Source organism: Lolium perenne, chromosome 1 (genome assembly GCF_019359855.2).
Source record: "Lolium perenne isolate Kyuss_39 chromosome 1, Kyuss_2.0, whole genome shotgun sequence".
Classification (NCBI taxonomy): domain Eukaryota; kingdom Viridiplantae; phylum Streptophyta; class Magnoliopsida; order Poales; family Poaceae; genus Lolium; species Lolium perenne.
In genome coordinates this window covers 220,271,001-220,298,237 of record NC_067244.2, presented here as the reverse complement: position 1 = coordinate 220,298,237, position 27,237 = coordinate 220,271,001, and the positions used below count along the sequence as shown (strand labels likewise).

Sequence of the window (27,237 nt, the reverse complement as noted above, 5' to 3'; positions counted from 1 at the left end):
AAAATTCACACTTGCTAAGTTTGGCGTAAAGTTGATGTTCTCTTAGTGTTTGCAACACTAACCTCAAATGTTCAGCATGTTCAGCCTTGTTCTTGGAATATATCAAGATATCATCGATAAATACGATGACAAACTTGTCTAGATATGGCATGAAAATCTTATTCATGAGATTCATGAATATTGCTGGGGCATTGGTCAATCCAAAAGGTACTACAAGGTATTCATGGTGTCCATACCTTGAGACAAAGGCAGTTTTCGGAACGTCCTCCTTCTTGATCTTTATTTGGTGATAACCGGATCTTAGATCAATCTTGGAAAAGACTCCCGCGCCTCTCACTTGATCAAATAGATCTTGTATTCTTGGAAGTGGATACTTGTTCTTGATTGTGACGTTGTTCAGATTTCTGTAGTCTCAGCACATCCTTCTTCCTCCATCTCTTTTATCCACGAAGATCACAGGTGATCCCCATGGTGAAACACTCTCCTGAATGAATCCCTTTTGTTCCAAGTCATCCAATTGCTCCTTAAGTTCTTTCAATTCCTTGGGCCCCATCTTATATGGTGCTTTGGCAATCGGAGCTGTTTCCCGGGATTAGGTCGATAGTAAATTCTATCTCCCTATCTCGTGGCATACCGGGTAACTCCATGCAGAAACACATCCCTGAATTCATTTACTACAGGTATATCTTCTAACTTCACCTCCTTCATGCCGTTCACCGTAGCTCAACTTCAATCTGTGTATGTTTGTCGCCTTGGTAGATCATTCTACTTCCATCGGGACTTTTCAATGACACCGTCTTGTTTACACAGTCGATCAATGCTCCATTAGCTTCTAACCAGTTCATACCAAGAATGACATCAATGTCCTTCATCGGTAAAATGAACAGGTCCGCGTCAAATGCGCACTTATTGATCATAATGACTTGTTTTTGTTTGGCATGGGTTACTACTATCGTTCCCCATGAAAGTATGGTTATGGGTGTATCTAACTTAGTGCAACTAATCCCATGTTTGGTGATGAATTGTTGAGAAATGAATGATGTAGTTGCACCAGTATCAAAAAGTACTTTGCCAGGATGAGTGAGTATCTAGAGCGTACCTATCACCGCCTGGTCAGAGTTGACCACCTCCTCCAGACTGGTACAGTTCAGCTTGCCGAAGGGCTTCTTATTCTTCCAGTTGCCTCCGGTGTTTCCTCCTCGATTTCCACCTCCTCCTGACTGACCTCCTCCATTATTCTTCTTGTTAGGACAGTCTTTCATCATGTGCCACTCCTGGCGACACCCGAAACAGATGATTCTGGGTTTACGACAATCCTTTGAGGTATGTCCTTTAAACCCGCAGTTGCGACAAATTACTTGGTTAGCAGTTTGAAACGCTTGGTTCTTCCTGCTACCATAGTAGTTGCTGTTGTTGTTGTTGTTGTTGTTGTATCTGGGCTTGAAACTCAAGCTGGTATTGGGCTTGTTATTGGAAAATCTTTTAGGCTCAAACTTGGCCTTCTTCCTCTTCTCCTCCTGTAATTGCTTGAAATCATCTTCTAGAGTGATGGCTGCATCCACCAGCTCTTGAAATTCCGTCGCTCTCATCATACGGAGCTGTACCTTGAACTGGGGACTTAACCCCCTCAGAAATCTCTTTTTCTTCTTGTCCTCAGTGTTGACTTCCTCAACAGCGTACCGGGACAGTTTAGAGAACTCCCTGACATAGGTCAGGATTGCCTTGTCCTTCTGCTCGAGACTCTCAAATTCTCGACGCTTCAACTCCACAATACTTTCAGGGACATTGGATTCCCTGAACTTCCTCGTGAATTCCTCCCAGGTAAATACCTTTCCAGCCGGGTAAACGGCTACAATATTATCCCACCATGATGCGGCAGGTCCACATAGCAGATGGGTAGCATAACGAACCTTCTCTTGGTCGTTACATCCAACGGTGTTGAGCTTGCGCTCTGTATCCATCAGCCAATCTTCCGCGTCCATTGGCTCGGGCGCGTATGCGAAAGATATCGGCTTGGTGTTTTGGAAGTCTGCTAATGTGACTCCTGGGTTCTCGTGTCTCTCCACCCTGTTCTGCTGCAGCAACTCTTGAAAGAATTTATTCTGCTGCTCCAGCGTTACACGCTGCCTCTCTTCCACCAATTTGCATGTACTGGATAAAGTTTCTTTGAGTCATGGATGGTGGTGGTGGTGGAAATCGATCTCTCGGCTGCACCCTCGGCCTCTTCCTTTTCTTTTGCTTCGCGCTCCATGCGCTGCGCTTCAGTCTCGTTTCCTAACGTTCCCGACATAATCCCCCTAGTTCTGCAACACAAGATGATACTCATAATTACTCCATGCGCAAGTTTTCTGAGCTCAACTTTGTGCACAGAACTAGTCACGCAATGGAAATCAAGAAGCAAATCCAAATCATACAAAACATATACCCTGTATATACATACATAAGTGGTCTTATTACAATACTCAAGTCGTTGTGAGTATGCAAACTCACTTATTAAAGTATATGTACAAATTTATACAAATATTACAAACTATAATACACGTGGTACTTGTGTATTATAGCCACGCCTCCCTTGGTGGACTCTAGTCGATCTTCACTCCCGGTACATCCCAGGCTTCCATCCTGGCCGAACGTGTCGTCCTCCCGATAGACCCTGGAACATAAGGTCTCCCCGTTGGCTGGTAATCCGAATCCGATGATGATCCTAGGGAGAAATCGGTATTCACAAACCGATCGTTGAGTGCATCATAGTCCACCCATCGGGTGTACTCTCCGTAGCCCCACCATAAGGGTTACCAAAACTCATACCCGACTCAACTTGAGTCGGATATCCTCCATCCACTCCTTCATTACTAGGATAGCTCTGGTTCTGGGTTGTTGCGTCATCATTCATCTCTCCATCATAATACACAGAAGTACTATGAGTTCCAGTATCCGATCCCCAACGCCAACCCCTGGAATTCTCGATAGGAGTCTCGGAACGCTGGTTGTTTCCGGATTCCTCTCCGCCTTCGTATCCCCCATAGGAACTACCCAGGTAGTTCCCAGGTGTAGCAGGTGTAGGTTCACGTGCAAGTGGATCAATGCTGATGTAGTCACCAGCTGAATAAAGCCGGTGTGGGCACTACATTCTCCATAGGTTCTTTCCCCCTACTCTCCTCCTTGGGTTCAGTAAATTCCTCAAGCATCGTATCAATTGCTCCTATCAGATGATGGTTCAACTGAAAGAGTAATGATATGAAGTTACGGCTATTATCCATATATTTTGCCGCTGCTATGGGTTTGCGTTTAGCATATTTGTAGTGGTTGAGCATGGGATCTTCTTCCTCCTGATTATGAGGAATATGGGAGAACTCGGAATCCATAAGCTCTTTTGTCTTATGCTCCCGTATGTCGGTTATGGCTCTCATAACCGCTATATGGTAGGCTGTGTTGGTTGTCCTAGCTTCTCCAGCTGGCATGACTACGCTCATTCCCAAAGATTCGGGAAGTCGCAGTCCTACCCTGCACTTGGCCAATACCGGTCCATCATAGAACATGTACTTCTTTCTTTGGAATCTGGGGATCGCACCCAAATTCCAATAACAAGGCTCGTAGGATATCTGCAAGTCCTCCTTGGTATTCGTTCAGTGTGGAATCCATAACTTTCACGTTTCTTCCCGGTCGTGAACTTGCCATGTTGGCTGTAGCAATAGAAAGATTATAAGATTAGTAATAATGCATCACAATAGAGATAATAAAGAATTATCACACTAAAAGATATGATTGTTGTATTCTCAATTGAATATACACCATATTTTTAGAGAATTCTTTACTAATCCTATTTGACTCCTAACGTTTGGTCCCATTTACTAGGTTCCAACCTAAGGTCAAAGCTTTTGCTCTGATACCAACTGTGGTGACCACACGCATACCACTGCATGTTGTAGTATGCCAGTCGTTGATATAACATTCACGAAGTACCATTCCGCAAATATTACATCCCTCAGAGTAGTACAACAGAACATAGCAAGGTCCATACCTCATTCACATATTATTACAATTAATACACACATGTCGTCTCGGAGCTCCTCTTGGGTCCTAAGAGGAATACTCCTGGGTTCGAGGCGAACCCAACTTAACTTACAATATAAGTGTCTCATTAAGCTAAACATTTATTACCTCGAGCAGCTAAATACTAAGAGTTCGGGCTGCTCGGTTACTACTACTATCGGATATCTCTAGGCTTGTTCTCCTCCGGAAGCCTCCCCGGATCCGTAGACGATGATGTAGTCTACGCCTTCAACTCCTCCTGAGAGGTCAGGTTCATCATAGCCGATAATCTCGGCTCCTTCATTGTTGTCGTAGTCCTCCTCCAGACGGTTCAGACAATCTAAGCATGGGATTTAAGAGTGGTATGAGTACGAGCGTACTCAACAAGTTCATTATAGATAAGAGGTGTTTAATGCACTAACTACGATATTAGACCAGAAAGTCTAATACCAATGCAAGTTTTGATACACATTTCTTCAATAGATTGCTTTTATTTCAAAGAGCTATGTCCGTCAGCCTTCACCGGTTTACTAGAACTTCATGGAGCTCCTTTCCGGCCGCGTTCGCAGTTCCTTATCCCGGAACAAGGAGTGACAGCCACAATTTGATACACTCTGCAGAGGTGCGTTACTTTTCCCACAAGAGATCTTAACCTTGGTGCCAACCGGCAGCTTTCCCGTCCACACTTCCTTCGGTGTGAGGCCCGGTATAAGGTCTAGCCAATCATGTTCCTCCGCTACCTCGAACACCCACCCTTTGTTGCATGCCCCGACCCTGGGTCCACGCCGGTCCCATTATTCCCGTAATTTCAGGGTGGACCCCGACCACGACGACAGTCTGGGATTGAACCAAACTCCTTCGCCGGTAGCTGCAACCCATCATAGACCACATTACCGTGGGGAATTAGAATGGGATCCCCACCCTCAAGTTGTTCCGCAAGCCGCAACCGCTACGGTATGCACAGCATAACCGTGGGGACTTAGAATGGGTTCCCCACCCTCAAGTTGCTCCGCAAGATACAACTGCTACGGTAAGCGCATCCGTTGATGAACGAGAGGTGGAAACACTTTTGACTACTCTGTCCCACTCCGCATCTTATGGTTAACACGGATATTACGGCACAAGAATCATCAAGACATTTGTTGTTTAATCCTAGATGGATATAAACCCTTGCAATGGAACCTCCACCATATCAACACAATCCATGGTTCCATTGCCCACCACTTAGTCATATTCATAGTTATGAAAGTAGTGGTTTTGATTTTCATGCAATAGTGATAACCATAATACTTTGCAAGTAATTTGATAGAAATACTCAAATGACATGAGCAAGTGATGAACTTGCCTGAACACTGCAAAGTTTTGCAGTTGGAAGGTGTGGACTGACCCTTGTCCTCTGCCTCTGAAAAATAGCATCATTGTCCGATAAGGGCAATGGTTAAAGAAGCAATTATGCATGATTCTATTTTTAGGGTTTGTTCCCCCCTTCCGATGTCGTTATTATTTCATGTAAGAGGTTAATACTAAGAATAATTTGAGGATACTTCATTCCAAGTAAAATACAACCTTGAAATGTTGTCAAGGTGTTTTTAAAGTCCAAATACATTAATGGACTTAATTTCATTTATAGAAAATTAGGTGTGTGATTTAAATGATTATTTAAATCATCAGAATAGGACTTATTCTTAATTGTCTTTCAAATTTCTCTTTGATATTTTATTTAAATAGAGAATTTTATGCTGATCATTTTTCATATTTTTAAGTTATTTTTAAGAGCTTTTAATAATTTTCTATTGAATTTCAAAGTTTCACATTTTTATTAAATTGTAAAAGGTCCTTTTTGCCCCTGGGCCCACCTGTCAGGGTGGCCCAGTGGGTTAACCCTAACCCGGGCCGCTCGTCCGGCTCGGTCGGACGCACCCGTCCCCTACCTCTCGCGCACGCGCTAACCCTAACCCTCTGAGCTCTGGCGACACCCGTGTCGCCGCCGCCTTCGCCGATTTTCTCCGCCGATTCCGGCCATCGCCGCCGGCGAGATGTGGCGCATCTGAACCGCCACTCGACGGTGATTCAGATCCACCGCGTCGATACGTGTTTCGTCGCTTCCTCGACGCGTCCCCTTCGCCTCGCTAGTCTACCGTGGTGTCTTTGCGGCGAGTTCGTCGCCGCCGACGCTCCTGGTGTCGAGGCCGTGTGCCTCGCCGTGGTGATGCTGGCGTTGCGGCGAGTAGTGCCTGGCTAGGCTTGGCCTGGCACCGCCGTTCGCCCGGCGTGTGCCGCCGTGCCGCCATGGTCGATCTTCTCTCCGCTCACCAGTAAGTGCTCATCTCCTCCGCCTTCTCTGCTACTTGTTCTACTGCTTCCCCTTCCCTTCGTCTAGCTTGGCCACCGGCTTCGCTTCTCCTCAATGGGGATGCACGCTGTGCCGATGTGCTGTGCTAGCTGCTGCGCCTTGCTAGCTTACGCGTATGCTGCTGTGCTATGTTGCTGTGCCGCTGCTGCTGTGCATCTGTCATGGTTCCGCTTGTTGTCTTTGTCTTGTTCTTGCTCAATTGCTTGTTGTTGCAACTCATGAACTATTGCTCATGAGCATGCCGTGGTGCTCTGTGTAATTTAGTAGCTCCTGCCGATTCTCTCGTATAATATTCCTCTCCGTGAATGCCATGAATTGCTCTTGGCTTGATCATTCCGTGATGATCCTTGCCATTGGCAAGTGCCAATGCTTATGATGTGCTATTATTTGTGCTCTAGTTCATGGATATGCTCGCTTGAGCCTAATGCATTATCAACTCCATCCCTTGATGGAGTGCTTCCGGATACAATTGATATGCTCTATTCACTTATCAGTGATGCACTTGTTCAATTATATGGTTCGCTTAACTGTCTGGGCCTTGTGATGATACTATGCTTGGCTATAGTGATCTGTAGCAAGAGCAAGTGATGCTTTGATGATCAATTGAGCATTACTTGCTTGTGAGCAAGTGTGTGCTTCTCTCTGTGATTCACCGGTGCTCACCAAAGGTCGTTTGTGCTTCATACGAGGCTTAGCCCGGTGTGTACTATTGCCGACTTAAGCAATCGCTGTTGCTTGCAGTGATCCATTGAATCACCGCAAAGCTCGGTGTTTTGATTTATTTGCTTAGTTCACTTATCTCGTATTTGCTGAATCTTACTAAAATGGATAAGTGATGTGAACTGCTTGCGGTAATGATCATTTCATTGAGTTTGGCAGGGCTAGATGGATGCCACCACTTGGTTGGGTACCCTAGCCCTCCTTTTGAACCCATCCTGGGTGATGATAACTGTGCATGGCTTATTAATTTGGGCTGGTTCGGTGGTTGAGGTGACCTTGACAAAGAATTCATTGCCGTTTAGGTAGCTCCCACCCTTGTTGGCTTGCTATGGCTTAGTGAATGCATCACCGGGTAATTCCTTGTTGGATTTCCAGTGATCTTTGATGTTGACAAACAAGAATAGACACATATTGTCTATCTATCTGATGGTGTGCTAGGTTTTAGGTGCTAAGTGGCTTTGGTTGACTAGATAGGATCATTTCCTTGCTGGATTGACTTGGTTATGCCACTGTTTTGGTATAGCCCGTGGGCCCTTGGGGATTTCCTATTGGCTTCACCCATTTTTGCTTGCACCAACCGACTTGGTAGCCGTATGATGATACAATCTGGGTATTCTACCCTTCGTGTTCCCGTGATGCATTGTATGCTTATTTATGAGCAAAACTTGGTTTTGCTCGGGTTGATCTGTTTATACCTCACTCCGGCTCCTAGAAAATGGTGTGTTGGTGTAGAGGTTTTGCTTCTGTCTGCTTTCTTGGCTTGCCCTGCTCCTCCTTGTGGCTTGTGCTTGATCTACTCCATGGTTTACTTCTCAACAGAAACAGTTCTTTGCTTGAGCTGTTCCTGGATGAAATTCTGGCTATGTGTTCTTCCTGTTCTAAGTGTTCTTGTTTGCTGATGACTTACCAAGATGCCTGCCGATGAATGAGCTAGGGTTTGGCTCAAAAAGGTTATATATGATGCCCTCTTGCTCTCTCTGGTCGACAGCTTGGCCTGGTCACTTTGGTGACTCTCCCTGACTGGGTGTGCTGTTGAGCATGCACACGGCCTGGTGAGTAGTGTGGCTGTGTGTGTGTGCACCTGATACTCTGAACTTGGTTTGGAGATGATCAGCTCGGCAGAGCTGATCCATATCCATAATTTTCCATTTCTTTTTAACCTGCCAAGTGGCTATGCCACTTGGCATAACTTCTATTTGTTGTGTTTATGTACAGGAATTATCAATTGATCACATTGGACAGTGAGTTCATCAAATCCAAGATCAAGTGAAGATGATCTTGTAGAATTTAGACTAGGTCCTTACTTGTATTTTTCTTTTCATTTTCTTGTATTTTTCAATTTCAACAATTCTTGTAATGTGTTGTAATTCATTTTATTTTCTCTTATGAATATTGTAATGACAATGTATATTGTGTGATGATCAATAAAGCTCAAAGTTTTCTCTAATGAGCTTTACTTTATTATAATTATTCATCTTGTTTATTATTGACTGTTTACTTAATGAATTTCCTCAATTGAATTATTTAGGTAATTATTTAATGTTTGAATTTGAAAATTCAAATTCAACATTGGTTTGTATTCAACCATGTCACTTCATTTAGAATCCAATCATGCAAACTCTCCCCTCTCTTGTCAAAACCCTAAACTAGTGAAGTGAGATGCAAGTTTGTCGCACTCTCGAAACCCTAACCCTGTAAGGTGTCGAGAGAGAAACTTGTCCCCCTTCGATGCAGTTTTTGTTTAAAAGCGCGAAATTTCCCCAGAATTTACTATGCAATGCACATCCCTTTCTAAAATCTACCCCTCGATCGTCTCTAAACCTGGGACATTACATCACCCCTGGACTATGGGTCCATAGCAGTAGCTAGATGGTTGTCTTCTCCTCATGTGCTATCATTGTTCGATCTTGTGAGCTGCCTATCATGATCAAGATCATCTATTTATAATGCTACATGTTGTGTTTGTTGGGATCGGATGAATATGGAATACTATGTTATGTTGATTATCAATCTATCATATACGTGTTGTTTATGATCTTGCATGCTCTCCGTTGCTAGTAGAGGCTCTGACCAAGTTGATACTTGTGACTCCAGGAGGGAGTATTTATGCTCGATAGTGGGTTCATGCCTCCATTTAATCTGGGACAGTGACAGAAAGTTCTAAGGTTGTGATGTGCTGTTGCCACTAGGGATAAAACATCAATGCTTTGTCTAAGGATATTTGTGTTGATTACATTACGCACCATACTTAATGCAATTGTCTGTTGTTTGCAACTTAATACTGGAAGGGGTGCGGATGCTAACCTGAAGGTGGACTTTTTAGGCATAGATGCATGCTGGATAGCGGTCTATGTACTTTGTCGTAATGCCCAATTGAATTTCACACTACTCATCATGATATGTATGTGCATTGTTATGTCCTCTTTATTTGTCAATTGCCCAACTGTAATTTGTTCACCCAACATGCTATTTCTTATTGGAGAGACACCACTAGTGAACTGTGGACCCCGGTCCATTCTTTTACATCGAATACAATCTACTGCAAATATTGTGCTTTATTGTTCTTCGCAAACATCATCTTCCACACTATACATCTAATCCTCTGTTTACAGCAAGCCGGTGAGATTGACAACCTCACTGTTACGTTGGAGCAAAGTACTTTGATTGTGTTGTGCAGGTTCCACGTTGGCGCCGGAATCCCTGGTGTTGCGCCGCACTACACTCCGCCACCATCAACCTTCACGTGCTTCTTGACTCCTACTGGTTCGATAACCTTGGTTTCTTACTGAGGGAAAACTTGCTGCTGTACGCATCACACCTTCCTCTTGGGGTTCCCAACGGACGTGTGCTTCACGCGTATCACTATCACACGGTGACCACGGGTTGGTCATCGATCTTGTATGGTCAAGATTCAGGAGCTCTTCAGCGGAGGACCGAAGCCGGTGGCTACCACCGCCCTGCCTCTGCATCTTATGGTCGAAAGGCGACCCTCCTCAACCTGTACTTCCCAGAGACCAAGAAATCCGAGGGGAAGATCTTCGGCTCCAGCCACGACGACGGACCAAGTGGTTCGTCCCCGGCGCCGGTGTCCGTTCTGTGGCGAAGCAACTCGATGACGACCTTCAGACGCGGTGCAGAGCTGGAAGGACCCGATTGCCTTTCCCATAATCTTTCTGGGGTCTTTTATGTAAAAACTCAGTCCTTATCCAAAATTTCCCTGTTCTGTAGGGGGTTTTCTGTAAATTGTACTCACCGCCTCGTTAATACAAGCAGCTTCTAGGGTCTTCGGACCCTATCCATGTTAAAAAAAGAGTGATTCCAATAGTTTATCCCTTAATCATAAAATAAAATTCCGTAATTTGGCGGAACTATTCCGAACAACTTATCTCAACCACATACAATAAAGGGAACTCTCCATCTTAAGAGTGTGACCCGATAGGTTCTGTAATGCATAGTCATGAGTCCGAACACCTTCAGATCAATATATAACCAACATTGGGACCTCAACGCTAACGATGGCTCCGTTGCATACTCGAACATGTTATGAAACAAACCTTTCACGCTGATACATATGTTAATCCCTTGTTTCACGATATTTTAATAACCCAAGGCGAGACCTTGGTATTACCGTGAATTAAGTGTTTGACCACAATACATGTTAACCGTGACCCATATTAATTACTCTTTTCTCGTTTGGTGTATATTGATGATATCTTGTCACATGGTGTGTGCGCAAACCCATGTTATCTTCACATCACAATACCAACAAGTCCCAATCATTTATCTCCTTCTCCGGGATGAACAAATTCCATTCTTAAATCATTAAGCTCTCATATCTTTGGATTGGAGAAACTTGACCATCTAACAATAAATGAGCTAGTCATATTTAGAGGCAAGACTAGGATCTTTTCTTTCTTATTTATCTCTCTACAGTCTACACGTGTTTGTGAGCTTTTCTTCGACTCATATCCAAGGAACACAATAGTTATAGCATAAAAGATAAACTTAATAATAAACATGGAGGTATAGATAATAAATAACTTTTATTATTATTGCCTCTAGGGCACAACTCCTTGAATCCTCGAGTATGTGAGGGATATGCCTAGGTGCGGAGATCGCCACGTTAAAGTCGTCCTCGAGTCCTTCCACTTTGGCTCGGTGATAACTTTCTAGATCCAATCTTTTTTACTTGCATTTCCGTAGATTTGGTCTTCGCTACCTATGACGATTTTTTCTGCTACAAATCCCTATACTTCTATCTTTAATTCACCTCGTAGAGCCATTTTTCTTAGAAAAGTACCAAAACAAGGATATATGTAGTATGTTTTAGGTCAAGGTGGAGCCAACAATGAAGCATTGAAGTTGATAGGATGCTGGAGGGGAGCGAGCGTCATGGGGGCTCCATTTCCTCCTGTGGGTTCCAGCTCCCGGTTTCGTCTCGTACTCTTTACTATCCAAAAATATTGACGCTATATTTTCCCAAATTAACTAACCTCTGAAAATTTCCTCAAATTATAAATAGGCAAAATAGGATTTTCATGTTCCTTGGGTTAGACACCAAAATAATGGGAGTTCATGGGAAGCCCCATAAATCAGAGAAGCACATAAGGCTGCAAGAAAACAAGCCCATGAACGCAACATTGTCCCAACTCAGGAGTAAAGCAAGGTATACAAGCCACATTTGTAGCTGATCATGGACATCAAATAGTAATCTAAACAATAGTTTCCCTAGCTGAAACCATCTCTTCTCCCTTCTCAGGAACTCGTTCGTTAAATTCATCCTCTGAGTGTGACAATTGTATCCTTGATTCCTACAATCCTGGATAATACAAAGTGTGAGGATCTAGCACAAGGTGGCACGCGTAACACTCACATCGCCTTTTTTGTGTGTGTGTGCAGCTTGCCTAATATGTAGTCCATGTGCCTCATCTCATGCCCTACCTGCATGTCCAACGGGGATGACCGTCGCCGAGATGGGTGCTAGCTTCCAAGCTAGTTGTTAGTCGCCTCACAATCACGTGCTAGTATGTGCGGATTTGGATGATACGCAAGGCAATTATTGCTTAATATTATTTCTTAGGAATAGGATGTGTTTTAGTTCAGGTACATACATGTACTTCAACGGTATTTTAAGTTATTAAATGTTAAACTATCTCTAACGCATATGGACTAACCTAAATAGGATAATATAGTACGTTTTATTGCAAGTTTGAGGACCATGACATCGATGGAACCCTACTGAATCCCCGCGACGCCAAAGTATCATGGGAATTCATATCGCTATTCTTTATTTAATCAACCTAGCAAACCTTTGAGACAACGTTTTACCTTTCATCGTATCAATGGACTATCCTAGCTCCATACACCACCTAACATCATAAGCTCTATGCCCGCTCTTTATGCGGTAATATAATATTCAATGCCATCATCATTCCTAAAAAGGAGGACCAACTATATCGTGAACGCACAATCGGCAAGAAAAGGTACATGGTGATTTGTTTGATCTTAGTTTCATCCGTCTAGCCTTCAATGGACCATATTTAAGGGTGTCTCCATGGTGGTGTGGACATGTGTAGACGACTACACTTTTCACGGTGCCAACATTATACCAGGTGTTCCAAGAATTTATCTTTATCCGAATCCGCATCCGCTACTATCCGATCTGCATTCGGATTCAACAAACAAAAATTCAGTCGTATCCTTTGATATTCCTGCATATGTGCACAACCTTGTATATATAGAATCGACATAGGAGAAATATGGTGATTTGTAGACCCAACTTAAATCAGTGTGGGCAAGTATACACAACTACAATCATAATGTTTGTGTTGTGCTCGGTCTTTGAAAGGACTTGACTCATTTGTGTGTTTCATGTCTTTTCATGTCATAGGCAATCGATGGAATCATGACTGTGCTCAAAAATATACCACCGGGTTCTCCGGATTTGGAGTAACGGACACCCAAGCGGCGCAGGCGGCGCCGCGGCAGGCAGGCCCCCATATAGAGGCGACTTGCTGCCGTGGCGATCCAAGTGCGAGACAGAGCAGACAGGCGAGGGCCAAGTAACTGAAGCGGCCGGCAAGGTTTTGCCCCCAATCCCTCATCCCCACCCACGCACATCGCCGCCGCCACTCCCTCCCTCCACCAAACCCCTGCCGCCGTCGCCACAGCAGCGTAGCCTCCGGATGGCGAGCGCCTCCGGCCCCGTCGGCGGGTTGCAGAAGAAGGAGATCGCGGATGCGGAGATGGAGCCGCCGGAGGAGGCGGCGGGGCGGCCGGTGGGGCTGAAGAGGGCTAGGAGCGCGGCAATCGGCAACGGCTCTTGCGGTATAACCAGCGCCCTGATCGTCCTCTACATGCATGCTTTTTCGGTTTCATATGCTGCTTGTACTTCTGGTTGTGCTGCGTGATTGCTTTGAGACGCGTAGATCTATGTAGGCAAGACTCGGATATGAGATCCAATAGGGAAAAGGCGCACCTTTTATGTGGTTGATTATTGGTACTTGCTAGGTTGTGTGGAAGGAGTGCTGGATAGGGTCTGGAGCTTCTTGTAGAAGGCCAGAAATCCGACATACCGTTATGTAGGGTTTGGAGCTGTCGAACCGAGCCTTTAGTGCTTGCGCTATAGTAGCCTGTCGTGCGTGTTTATGGTACCGACACTGCTATGCTGTTTGGATAAATGGGTTATGATGAAGTATTGCTGCTGAGTATGGTTTGACTTGATGGCTTGTGTTGGTCTGTGTTTATGATGCTGTAGGTACTCTTAGTTGCCATACAACGACAAGCTAAAGCGTGTTTGTCGTGATGTAGCTGCTGATGCAGTATAGCAGCAACTAGATGGTAGCTTGATGCAGCTCTACTATGGTAGAGCCAAGCATTGTGCAGTGAAGTGATATGTGTCGTGTTTGAGGCAGTTTGTTGTCGTTTGTGTATATATCATCTAGATTACGCCATAGCGTGGATCTAGGGCAGTTGGTTGTGACGTTGCATGACATAAGTGTAGACGAGTGGTTTAAAAACCCATCCTTCATGGAAGATTTAATGGTTGTGACGTTGCGTGACGTAAGTGTAGATGAGTGGTTTTAAAATCCATCCTTCATGGAAGATTTAATGGTTTAGATTCCTTTTTTATCGCTTCGTTAACCAACGGCTTAACTCGGCAATTGTTGAGGCAAATCCTCAATTTGATAATTTTTTTGTAGGAGTGTAGAATATTTGGTTGCCCCTCAAATCGACCATTTGGAAAATATGATGAAGTGTCCTGTGTCCTCTTGGCGCAATATGCGCCCTTGTGCTAATTTTGTGATTACTGCTTCTGAGGAAGGACTGTCCAACTTGTTGCTCAAGATGAGTAAGGTTGGCCACTGGCCAGGCTTGGATACTGGTATGAAACAGATTTGCATGGCAAGTTATGAGTCATAGGTCCGTCTCGAGACGTATTTTGATGTACATTTGATTAGTTTGTGCCTTAACCTCGTGATTCACAAATATAAGGATGAAATGGACAAGTCTAATGGCCTTCGCTTTACAGCAGGAAAGACTTGTCTTGGAATCATGAAAATTGTATAGTGTGAAGTGTATTGTTGTCAACCTTTGAGTAGAAGAGGAAGAAAGACCTAGCTCGATTAGATCCCGCAGACCTTTCTATTATATAATACGTTGTCTTCCTATAATTTCCTGTAACCTTTCCTAATTCTCTTCCTTCTATTGTTGCGATAAGTACTTGTCCTTTCACTTGGACTCCCTGTGTGCCATCACTCTTTTGCCAACTTGAACTCCACAAACTCCAAAAACAGCTTGTCCAAGTGACTACTGCTCCTTTCCTTGTCCAATACATCCATAACATTTACAAACCAAATTTGGCCTGTATCATGCTATCAGCTATGACTGTCTGGTTTGTTTGACATGTCCTTCGAGTTCGATCATATTTACTCATCATTGGTTCCGCCATGGTCGAGTTAATACCCTACACTGTTTTTATCTGGGACTATTATATCCAATATCCTATGATTAAACTATCGCCTGTGTCCATTTATTGTTTGCTCAAAACTCAAATTTCCTGAAAATTAAAGTGTTTCAGCTTCTGGGGTTCGTTAAAACTGGAAATAAACACTGAAATCCCAAAGTCAAGAGTCGACATTAGTTGGTTCTGGAGCCAATCATAAGGATATTAAATCAAATTTTGTTTCTTACCTGGGAATTCTTGCGCTGAACGATTCTCAGTCAGTGATTTGATTTATGTAATGGTATAGCTGCTTTGCAGCCTGCTGGAATGAAAAAAATCCTTTAGGTGAGATGGTCAACAGTATCGGGATTCAGCTATTTGGAGTGGTGAACAGTTTGTTTGAGATTTAAGTGTTTTAGCTGACTGGTAGAATATAGAATGGATAACACAAATATAAGGTAAATATAGGTAGAATTCTTCTCTAAAGATCAGTGTGATGAATATGTTGTATTATGTTGCAACTTGGATCTTATAGTAAACATGCATTATCTAGGTTTTATTGGAGTGACTACTGCTGAGAAGAAACCAACACTGCAGCCTCATAACAATGTCAAATTTCTGAAGAAAGCTGCCAATGGCAATCTTCTACGTCCTGATATTGAAGCTACTTCTAAAACAGGAGGTCTTTATCTGCATGATACGCATGGATCACAGAAACTGCCAGATTCCAATGCTTTGAGGTACATCCATTATTCTTGCTACTCTTGTGTGCACTAGGAATTTTAAACCTTCGAACAGTATTTCCATCTTTTCTGTGGTGTTTGCCACTCTTTTACTTACTTAAACTTAAACAATCATTTGGTTCACTAATTCACTAAACCTATTTTACAACCTAGATTTAGTAGCTCATCTCCTGTTGGAGACCTGAGGAGCAAAACCAAAACCCCTATATGTACCTTTTACGCTCAAGGCCATTGCAAGAGAGGAAAGAAGTGCGCTTTTCGTCATGAAAGAGAGGGTCCTGGTTTTGGTAACCTGCGGAGTGAAGAAGAAAAGGCTGGTTCACTTGCACCAGTTGGTACTGGAAAACATAGAGGTATGAGCTTTTTATATAGGATAATCTTTAAAAATATCTTGCAGCCACAAACTTTTGATTGCTCCGTAAATCTAAGGACTTCTGGTTGCTCCCATCCGTGCTCAGGGTCTGAAGAAGGATCTGAAGCACAATGTTTATCCAATTTGAAAGATCCACACTTCGAGAACTTTGCTGCTTCGTCGAAACATGGGCTATATAGGACCCTCATTCAGTCTTATGGCGAAGATCATAGGGTGGTGGCACATAACTCGCCGACCCCCAAGGTTTCAGAGGAGAGTTCTTGCAGAACTGATGATTTATGGACTGCAAAGCCTACCCCTCCTGTAAATGAGCTGGTGCAGATCCCAATAGTTCAAGAGAAGAATCATGAACCTTACTTCATGGGACGCCATGCTAGTTTGCCTTCTGATAGCTACTTGGATGGTAGGGGAACCTTACCCAGATTGCATTTAGATGGAGGAAAGCTGCTGTCAGATGCTGCCAAAGCAAGCAGCCTAAGTGATTCTCATATATCAGGACCTTACCTTGAAGTGCACCCGGTACATCCTGATTATCGGTATCGACCGTTTGACTATCTCCAAAGGTCAAGCCTTGCCTCATACAGTTCAAATAGTACAACAGGGTTCAGAAATCCGGTCCACAATAGCTCTGATTATTCCTTGGGTAGTCAACCTTTCCGAGCAACTGCTCACCTAGGAATGCCGTCCCTCCATCAGTTAACACCTGGTATCGAGAAGGTTGGTCTCCATAAAGATGTTATATTTGACAAGGGCTGTGGTACATCTAGGCCTGCTTTACTTGGAAGCAGTTCACCTCAACCTGGGCAACTTTCCCCAATCAAGGACGAGCCTTGGATAACTTCAGTGCCTTTTGTACCTCTTGTTGATTTTCCTGGCAGCACATCACCTTCATATAGTCAATATGACCCGCTTGTTGACAGTATGGACCTTTCCAAAGTTAAAGGTATTAATATTCTCAAGTCCTCGAACATATCTTGCAGCACTTCAAGTCAGCACACTACTGGGAATGTTGTTATAGATGGAGATACCAACAAGTCAATGAATTACGATGACAAATTGGCAAGGAATATGTCAGCCAAAGGGTCAAATGAGTTTGCAGGCCTTGTTGCACCTGATAGGGAACGCTCTGGTCTGGATGGTGATACTATGGTGAAAGCTTCTGAAAGAGAAAATGATGCAGCAATTACTGAGAAAACAAGAGATTTTCGTTTTCATTTGGCAGAACATGTGAAGGAGTTGCTGAAACCATTTTGGAAAGAAGGCAATCTGAATAAAGATGCTCATAAACTGATAGTGAAAAAATCCGTCGATAAAGTTCTTGCTTCAGTTGAGCTGCATCAAGTACCAGCTACTAAAGAATTGATAACTGATTATATAACCATGGCTGGAACAAAGATTGAAAAACTTGTGAAGGTAAAACTTGAATATGCACTTCAATGACACACACAACCGTTAATCTTCCTATGATTGATTCCTGTCTATTTCTTTCCTCACAGGCATATGTTGATAAGCATCGTATGAAATGAGATCCAAATTATGAGCTACACCACCATAGACATGGGGTTTCAGCCAGATGCCTTTCCAATGTGATTAATCTACAGTGCAATGTTGTTAGACCCGATCAGTTTTTGTGGGCATAGTAGATATTTCCTAGTAAGGTATTCTGTTGCCTGACCCTGGCTGGTTTGTAGACTTAGTCTAGACTCTGTAGTAGTACTTAATATGGTGAATTTGATGTCTGCCTGTAGATGAAATAATGTCTGCTGCAGCAGATCTAGAATCTTAACTGCATGTGCGGTTAGTATATGGAGTGATAGTATTATATTGTTCAATCTGTTTGAAGTGCAAGTTGTTATCCATTCTGTTTGGTGAAGTATCATGATGCAATGTCTACATAACCCATTGCCTTTTGAATTTTGATTGAGGGAGATGAGCACGGCTAGGGAGAGTGCCCGTACCGTGCGACCGGCCCGAGTGCGGCCGTGCAGGCATGACGCCACACGTCGCACAATAGCATACCATCCTAGCTCGGGTTGCTCGACACATGCGATACCTTGCCGCGCTTGCACTCAACCGCCTTGTGTGCGCTTTGTACTATTCAAGTAAAACAACACATGTACAAGTAGTCAAGTGCAAAATTGTGCCTTGCCTACCGACCCAACCGACGCAGTGCATGCAGTGTATGGTTACCTAAGGAAGCAGTTGTCTACCGACGCAGCCAACACAATGCACTGCCTTGCCTACCGATGCAGGGCATTACGTTGACGCAGTGCACCTGTTACCCGAGGCAGCAGTGCCTTGACGATCGATGAAATGCCCTGACTACCGATGCAGTGCCTTGACGATCGATGCAATGCCCTAGGTACCGATGTAGTGTCTTGATGATTGATGCAATGCCCACAATAAAAACGCGGACGCTCACATACACGCGCATACAGTCACCCATATGAACGAACACACGTACGGATTGGATCTTGAAAATGACAAACTCACCACAGATGCCTCGCTGTCGACGGAAACGTCGCTTCCCACTGAATGAATATTCCGCCTTTATGAGACGTAGATGTCAAACCTGGGGTTTGATCTCTGGTGGGCTGGGGGGTACAACCACCCTCCTAACCACCCAGCCTCAGGTTGGTTCTCCGGTGCAGTGCACTATGTTGACGCAGTGCACCTGTTACCCGAGGCAGCAGTGCCTTGCCAACTAACGCAGTGCACTGCTTACGAGAAGGCAGTGCCTTGCCTACCGACGTAACCGACGCAATGCGCTGCTTACGAGAAGGCAGTGCCCTTCCTACCGATGCAGTGCACGGTTACCTGAGGCAGCAGTTGCCTACCGACGCAACCGACACAGTGCACTGCTTACGAGAAGGCAATGCCCTGCCTATCCGATGCAGTGCACTATGTTGACGCAGTGCACCTGTTACCCGAGGCAACAGTGCCTTGACGATAAATGCAATGCCTTGGCTACCGATGCAATGCCTTGACGATCAATGCAATGCCCTGGCTACCGATGCGGTGCCTTGACGATCGCTGCATTGCCCTGGCTACCGATGCGGTGCCTTGCCGATCGCTGCATTGCCCTGGCTACCGATGCGGCGCCTTGCCGATCGCTGCAGCGCTTTGCCGATCGCTGCAGCGCCATGGCTACTGATGTAGTGCCTTGCCAACTGATGAAGTGTACTACCTAAGCCGCCTACAACCAGGCCGTCGGCGCCGTGCACGCCGGCTAGGCTCGCTTCGCCGCCATCACGAAGGGCATCACCGTCACCCAGACCGCCGTGCCTGGTGGCCGTGTTGTCACGGAGTTCATCGCGGGGCAGGTCATCGGGTAGTACTTCGTGGCTGACCAGGCGATGATGGAGCAGCTGCACCAGCAGCAGGTCGCCGAGGAGGATTAGATACGACTAAGGTGAGGCGACGCTCTCCGCTGGCGAGCGGCCCGTGGAGGAGGCCGACGCGGCAGCCATCTACATCGCGGAGACGTAGACGCAAGGGGAGGACGGGTCATGCCCAGTGGCCTCGCCGACCAGGCGTGGGTCGTGGCCAGCGCCAACGCATGGGCTGAGCGCGACGAGGACAAGATCACCATCGACGACGTGCTCACGGTACATACCTTATTACGCGCGCGACATGTACACTGTATGCTCATTCGTTCCCTTCGGTTAGCTAGATAGGCTGTTTGATTTGTATAATACGTGCGCAGGACGTGACGACGAAGCTGGCGGATGACAAGCCGATGGAGCACGCAAACGTGGTGAGTGTGGTGCAGGCGGAGACGTACAGCGACGCCGGAGCGCGCACCAAGGCCCCGCGTAGATGCGATCGTCGTGGGCTTGGGATGCGTCGGGTGGGGCTGGTGTTCATGCATGCGGTCGGGAGGAAGGCCAGCGAGACGGTCGAGTATACCATGTCCAACCGCGAGGTGGTTTAGGCCGCTCAGCTGCAGGCGGAGGGCGGGATCCCAGAGTGGGTCACCGCCGTGGTGAAGCTGGAGGTCGGAGACGACAACTCCGGGGACGTGCACTTTGAGGCGTTCCAGATGAACGAGGTCTGCGTGAAGATGTTCAAGGACGGAGTGTTGGAGACGGAGATTGGGGACTCCGACGATCCCCGCATGTCCAAGATGCGGAAGGAGGTGATCGCAAAAGGGAAGGACACCATGGAGGTGGACAATGACTTCTTCCTGGTGCCTGTCAAGAGATCACAAGGTCCGCTCTCCACGGGATTCCCTATCGAGAACCGTGGACTTCCTTCGCTAATGAATTTACATTGTTCAATTTGTTTGAAGTGTAATGTCGTTGTTATTCATTCCGTTTCGTGAAGTATCATCTTAAATGCAATGTCTACATAACCCATTGCGTTTTGAATTTTGATTGAGAGAGATGACCACGACTAGGGAGATCGTGCCCTTACCGCGCGACCGGCCCGAGTGCGGCGGTGTAGGCATGACGCCACGCGTCACACAGTAGCATACCATCCTAGCTCGGGTTGCTCGACACATGCGATGCCCTGTCGGGCTTGCACTCACCCGCCTCGTGTGCGCTTTGTACTATTCAAGTAAAACAACACATGTACAAGTAGTGACCGACACAGTGCACTGCTTACGAGAAGGCAGTGCCTTGCCTACCGATGCAGTACACCTGAGCCAATAGTGGCTTGACGATCGACGCAGTGCCTTGGCTACCGATGCAGTGCCTTGGCTACCGATGCAGTGCCTTGACGATCACTGCAATGCCCTGGCTATCGATGCAGTGCACTACGTTGACGCAGTGTTACCCGAGGCATTAGTGCCTTGCCTACCGACGCAACCGACGCAGTGCACTGCTTACGAGAAGGCAGTGCCTTGCCTACCGACGCAGCTAACGCAGCGCGCTGCTTACGAGAAGGCAACGCCCTTCCTACCGCAGACGCAGTGCACGGTTATCTGAGGCAGCAGTTGCCTACCGACGCAACCGACACAATGCACTACTTACGAGAAGGCAATGCGCTGCCTACCGCTACCGATGCAGTGCACTACGATGACGCGGCCTAGACGATGCAATGCCCTGGCTATCGATGTAGTGCCTTGACAATCGATGCAATGCCCTGGCTATCGATGCAGTGCCTTGCCGATCGCTGCAATGCCCTGGTTGCTGATAAAGCGCCTTGCCGATCGCTGCAATGCCCTGGTTACCGATGCAGCGCCTTGCCGATCGCTGCAATGCCCTGTCTAGCGATGCAGCGCCTTGCCGATTGCTGCAATGCCTTGGCTACCGATGCAGTGCCCTGCCAACTAACGAAGTGTACTGCCTACCAGAAGTCATTGCACTGCCTACTGACTCCGTGGACTACATATTGGAAGGCAGTGCCTTGCCTACCGATGCAGTACACTACGTTGACGCAGTGCACCTGTTACCCGAGCCAGCAGTGCCTTGACGATCGATGCAATGCCCTGGCTACCAATGCAGTGCCTTGACGATCGATGCAGTGCCTTGGCTACCGATGCAGTGCCTTGACGATCACTGCAATGTCGTGGCTATCGATGCAGTGCACTACGTTGACGCAGTGTTATCCGAGGCATTAGTGCCTTGCCTACCGACGCAACCGACACAGCGTACTGCTTACGAGAAGGCAGCGCCCTTCCTACGGACACAATGCACGGTTACCTGAGGCAGCAGTTGCCTACCGACGTAATCGACACAGTGCACGGCTTACGAGAAGGCAATGCCCTGCCTACCGCTATCGATGCAGTGCACTACGTTGACGTGGCCTTGACGATCGATGCAATGCCCTGGCTATCGATGCACTGCCTTGACGATCGATGCAATGCCTTGGCTACTGATGCAGTGCCTTGCTGATCGCTGCAATGCCCTGGTTACCGATGCAGCGCCTTGCCGATCGCTGCAATGCCCTGTCTAGCGATGCAACGCCTTGCCGATCGCTGCAATGCCCTGGCTACCGATGTAGTGCCCTGCCAACTGACGAAGTATACCGCCTACCCGAAGTCATTGCACTGCCTACCGACTCGGTGGACTACATATTGGAAGGCAGTGCCTTGCCTACCGATGCAGTACACTATGTTGACGCAGTGCACCTGTTACCCGAGCCAGCAGTGCCTTGACGATCGATGCAATGCCCTTACTACCGATGCAGTGCCTTGACGATCGATGAAGTGCCTTGGCTACCGATGCAGTTGCTTGACGATCACTGCAATGCCCTGGCTATTGATGCAGCACTACGTTGACGCAGTGTGTTACCGGCATTAGTGCCTTGCCTACCGACGCAACCGACGCAGTGCATTGCTTACGAGAAGGCAATGCCTTGCCTACCAACGCAGCTGACGCAGCACACTGCTTACGACAAGGCAGCACCCTTCTTACGGACGCAATGCACGGTTACCTGAGGCAAGAGCTTGCTCATCGACGCAACCGATACAAAGGTAATCGCCACGAGAAGGCAATGCTCTGCCTACCGCTATCGATGCAGTGCACTACGTTGACGTGGCCTTGATGATCGATCAATGCCCTGGCTACCTATGCAGTGCCTTGACGATCGATGCAATGCCCTGGCTACCGATGCAGCGCCTCGCTGATCGCTGCAATGCCCTGGTTACCGATCCAGCGCCTTGCAGATCGCTGCAATGCCCTGTCTAGCGATGCAACACCTGGCTACCGATGCAGTGCCCTGGCTACCGATGCAGTGCCCTGCCAACTGACGAAGTTTACCGCCTACCCGAAGTCATTGCACTACCTACCGACTCGGTGGACTACATATTGGAAGGCAGTGCCTTGCCTACCGATGCAGTACACTGTTGACGCAGTGCACCTGTTACCCGAGCCAGCAGTGCCTTGACGATCGATGCAATGCCCTGACTACTGATGCAGTGCCTTGACGATCGATGAAGTGCCTTGGCTACCGATGCAGTGGCTTGACGATCACTGCAGTGCCCTGGCTATCGATGCAGTGCACTACATTGACGCAGTGTTACCGGCATTAGTGCCTTGCCTACCGACGCAACTGACGCAGTGTACTGCTTACGAGAAGGCATTGCCTTGCCTACCAACGCAGCTGACACAGCGCACTGCTTACGAGAAGGCAGCGCCCTTCCTACGGACGCAATGCACGGTTACCTGAGGCAGCAGTTGCCTACCGACGCAACCGACACAGTGCACTGCTTACGAGAAGGCAATGCCCTGCCTACCGCTATCGATGCAATGCACTACGTTGGCGTGGCCTTGACGATCGATGCAATGCCTTGGCTACCGATGCAGTGCCTTGACGATCGATGCAATGCCCTGGCTACCGATGCAGTGCCTGCAATGCCCTGGTTAGCGATGCAGCGCCTTGCCGATCGCTGTAATGCCCTGTCTAGCTATGGAGCGCCTTGCCGATCGCTGCAATGCCCTGCCGACTGACAAAGTGTACTGCCTACCCGAAGTCATTGCATTGCCTACCGACTCGGTGGATTACATATTGGAAGGCAGTGCCTTGCCTACCGATGCAGTACACTACGTTGACGCAGTGCACCTGTTACCCGAGCCAGTAGTGCCTTGACGATCGATGCAATGCCCTTACTACCGATGCAGTGCCTTGACGATCGATGAAGTGCCTTGGCTACCGATGCAGTTGCTTGACGATCACTGCAATGCCCTGGCTATTGATGCAGCACTACGTTGACGCAGTGTGTTACCGGCATTAGTGCCTTGCCTACCGACGCAACCGACGCAGTGCATTGCTTACGAGAAGGCAATGCCTTGCCTACCAACGCAGCTGACGCAAAGACACCGCTACGACAAGGCAAGACCCTTCTTACGACGCAATGCACTAAGCACTGAGGCGAAGCTGCCTACCGACGCAATCCGACACAAAGGTAATCGCTTACGAGAAGGCAATGCTCTGCCTACCGCTATCGATGCAGTGCACTACGTTGACGTGGCCTTGATGATCGATCAATGCCTTGGCTACCTATGCAGTGCCTTGACGATCGATGCAATGCCCTGGCTACCGATGCAGCGCCTCGCTGATCGCTGCAATGCCCTGGTTACCGATCCAGCGCCTTGCAGATCGCTGCAATGCCCTGTCTAGCGATGCAACACCTGGCTACCGATGCAGTGCCCTGCCAACTGACGAAGTTTACCGCCTACCCGAAGTCATTGCACTTCCTACCGACTCGGTGGACTACATATTGGAAGGCAGTGCCTTGCCTACCGATGCAGTACACTGTTGACGCAGTGCACCTGTTACCCGAGCCAGCAGTGCCTTGACGATCGATGAAGTGCCTTGGCTATCGATGCAGTGGCTTGACGATCGATGAAGTGCCTTGGCTACCGATGCAGTGGCTTGACGATCACTGCAATGCCCTGGCTATCGATGCAGTGCACTACGTTGACGCAGTGTTACCCGAGGCATTAGTGCCTTGCCTACCGACGCAACTGACGCAGTGTACTGCTTACGAGAAGGCATTGCCTTGCCTACCAACGCAGCTGACACAGCGCACTGCTTACGAGAAGGCAACGCCCTTCCTACGGACGCAATGCACGGTTACCTGAGGCAGCAGTTGCCTACCGACGCAACCGACACAGTGCACTGCTTACGAGAAGGCAATGCCCTGCCTACCGCTATCGATGCAATGCACTACGTTGGCGTGGCCTTGACGATCGATGCAATGCCTTGGCTACCGATGCAGTGCCTTGACGATCGATGCAATGCCCTGGCTACCGATGCAGTGCCTGCAATGCCCTGGTTAGCGATGCAGCGCCTTGCCGATCGCTGTAATGCCCTGTCTAGCTATGGAGCGCCTTGCCGATCGCTGCAATGCCCTGCCGACTGACAAAGTGTACTGCCTACCCGAAGTCATTGCATTGCCTACCGACTCGGTGGACTACATATTGGAAGGCAGTGCCTTGCCTACCGATGCAGTACACTACGTTGACGCAGTGCACCTGTTACCCGAGCCAGTAGTGCCATGACGATCGATGCAGTGCCTCGACGATCGATGCAGTACCTTGACGATCGATCCAGTGCTTTGGCTACCGATGCAGTGCTTTGACGATCACTGCAATGCCCTGGCTATCGATGTAGTGCACTACGTTGATGTAGTGTTACCCGAGGCATTAGTGCCTTGCCTACCGACGCAACCGACGTAGTGCACTTCTTACGAGAAGGCAGTGCCTTGCCTACCGACGCAGCTGACGCAGCGCACTGCTTACGAGAAGGCAGCGCCCTTCCTACGGACGCAATGCACGGTTACTTGATGCAGCAGTTGCCTACCGACGCAACTGACACAGTGCACTGCTTACGAGAAGGCAATGCCCTGCCTACCGCTATCGATGCAGTGCACTACGTTGACGTGGCCTTGACGATCGATGCAATGCCCTGGCTACCGATGCAGTGCCTTGGCTACTGATGCAGTGCCTTGCTGATCGCTGCAATGCCCTGGTTACCGATGCAGCGCCTTGCCGATCGCTGCAATGCCCTGTCTAGCTATGCAACGCCTTGCCGATCGCTGCAATGCCCTGGCTGCCGATGCAGTGCCCTGCCAACTGACGAAGTGTACCGCCTACCCGAAGTCATTGCACTGCCTACCGACTCGGTGGACTACATATTGGAAGGCAGTGCCTTGCCTACCGATGCAATACACTATGTTGACGCACTGTTACCCGAGCCAGCAGTGCCTTGACGATCGATGCAATGCCCTTACTACCGATGCAGTGCCTTGACGATCGATGAAGTGCCTTGGCTACCGATGCAGTGGCTTGACGATCGATGAAGTGCCTTGGCTACCGATGCAGTGGCTTGACGATCACTGCAATGCCCTGGCTATCGATGCAGTGCACTACGTTGACGCAGTGTGTTACCGACATTAGTGCCTTGCCTACCGACGCAACCGACGCAGTGCACTGCTTACGAGAAGGCAATGCCTTGCCTACCAACGCAGCTGACGCAGCGCACTGCTTACGACAAGGCAGCGCCCTTCCTACGGACGCAATGCACGGTTACCTGAGGCAGCAGGTGCCTACCGACGCAACCGACAAAGTGCACTGCTTACGAGAAGGCAATGCTTTGCCTACCTCTATCGATGCAGTGCACTACGTTGACGTGGCCTTGACGATCGATGCAATGGCCTGGCTACCGATGCAGTGCCTTCACGATCGATGCAATGCCCTGGCTACCGATGCAGCGCCTCGCTGATCGCTGCAATGCCCTGGTTACCGATCCAGCGCCTTGCGAATCGCTGCAATGCCCTGTCTAGCGATGCAGCGCCTTGCTGATCGATGCAGTGCCCTGGCTACCGATGCAGTGCCCTGCCAACTGACGAAGTTTACCGCCTACCCGAAGTCATTGCACTGCCTACCGACTCGGTGGACTACATATTGGAAGGCAGTGCCTTGCTTACCGATGCAGTACATTGTGTTGACGCAGTGCACCTGTTACCCGAGCCAGCAGTGCCTTGACGATCGATGCAATGCCCCGACTACCGATGCAGTGCCTTGACGATCGATGCAGTGCCTTGGCTACCGATGCAGTGGCTTGACGATCACTGCAATGCCCTGGCTATCGATGCAGTGCACTACGTTGACGCAGTGTTACCCGAGGCATTAGTGCCTTGCCTACCGACGCAACCGACGTAGTGCACTGCCTACCAGAAGTCATTGCACTGCCTACTGACTCCGTGGACTACATATTGGAAGGCAGTGCCTTGCCTACCGATGCAGTACACTATGTTGACGCAGTGCACCTGTTACCCGAGCCAGCAGTGCCTTGACGATCGATGCAATGCTCTGGCTACCGATGCAGTGCCTTGACGATCACTGCAATGCCGTGGCTATCGATACAGTGCACTACGTTGACGCAGTGTTGTCCGAGGCATTAGTGCCTTGCCTACCGACGCAACCGACGCAGTGCACTGCTTACGACAAGGCAGTGCCTTGCCTACCGATGCAGCTGACGCAACGCACAGCTTACAAGAAGGCAATGCCCTTCCTACGGACGCAATGCACGACTATCGGTGCAGTGCACTACATTGACGCAGTGTTACCGGCATTAGTGCCTTGCCTACTGATGAAGTGCCTCGACGATCGATGCAGTG

General features: G+C 47.8%; 2 protein-coding genes across 7 annotated transcripts in view; both read left to right on the top strand.

The window, feature by feature from the left end:
* The first annotated feature begins 13,051 nt into the window (after positions 1-13,051).
* LOC127327340 (zinc finger CCCH domain-containing protein 36) overlaps positions 13,052-27,237 on the top strand; it is a 28,063-nt gene continuing 13,877 nt past the window's right edge. For 5 of the 6 annotated variants that reach the window (XR_007868507.2, XR_007868501.2, XR_007868508.2 and 2 more), the window contains exons 1-5: positions 13,052-13,432; positions 15,604-15,790; positions 15,947-16,146; positions 16,252-17,579; positions 17,663-17,824. Coding sequence is in view for 1 of the 6 variants with exons in the window: in XM_051354117.2 (XP_051210077.1) it covers positions 13,291-13,432; positions 15,604-15,790; positions 15,947-16,146; positions 16,252-17,579; positions 17,663-17,692 (1,887 nt within the window). In the remaining 5 variants the exon portion in view is untranslated. Of the gene's footprint in view, positions 13,433-15,603; positions 15,791-15,946; positions 16,147-16,251; positions 17,580-17,662; positions 18,009-27,237 lie in introns of those variants that run through there. The other variant, XM_051354117.2, reaches the window with a different exon arrangement.
* On the top strand, positions 18,930-22,548 carry LOC127338976 (late embryogenesis abundant protein 31-like). The gene is made up of 3 exons (XM_071824615.1): positions 18,930-19,019; positions 19,400-19,497; positions 19,603-22,548. Exons 1-3 carry the CDS (start codon positions 18,930-18,932, stop codon positions 19,841-19,843), a joined length of 429 nt encoding a protein of 142 aa, XP_071680716.1. The 3' UTR covers positions 19,844-22,548.

What these genes read in the sequence shown, in the direction of transcription:
- LOC127338976 (XM_071824615.1), top strand. Translation starts at nt 18,930, where the DNA reads ATGCGCTGCTTACGAGAAGGCAGTGCCCTTCCTACCGATGCAGTGCAC. An exon ending in CTACCGACGCAACCGACACA is followed by an intron (nt 19,020 to 19,399) that starts GTGCACTGCTTA and finishes CACGCCGGCTAG; the next exon opens with GCTCGCTTCGCCGCCATCAC. An exon ending in ATCGCGGGGCAGGTCATCGG is followed by an intron (nt 19,498 to 19,602) that starts GTAGTACTTCGT and finishes TCTCCGCTGGCG; the next exon opens with AGCGGCCCGTGGAGGAGGCC.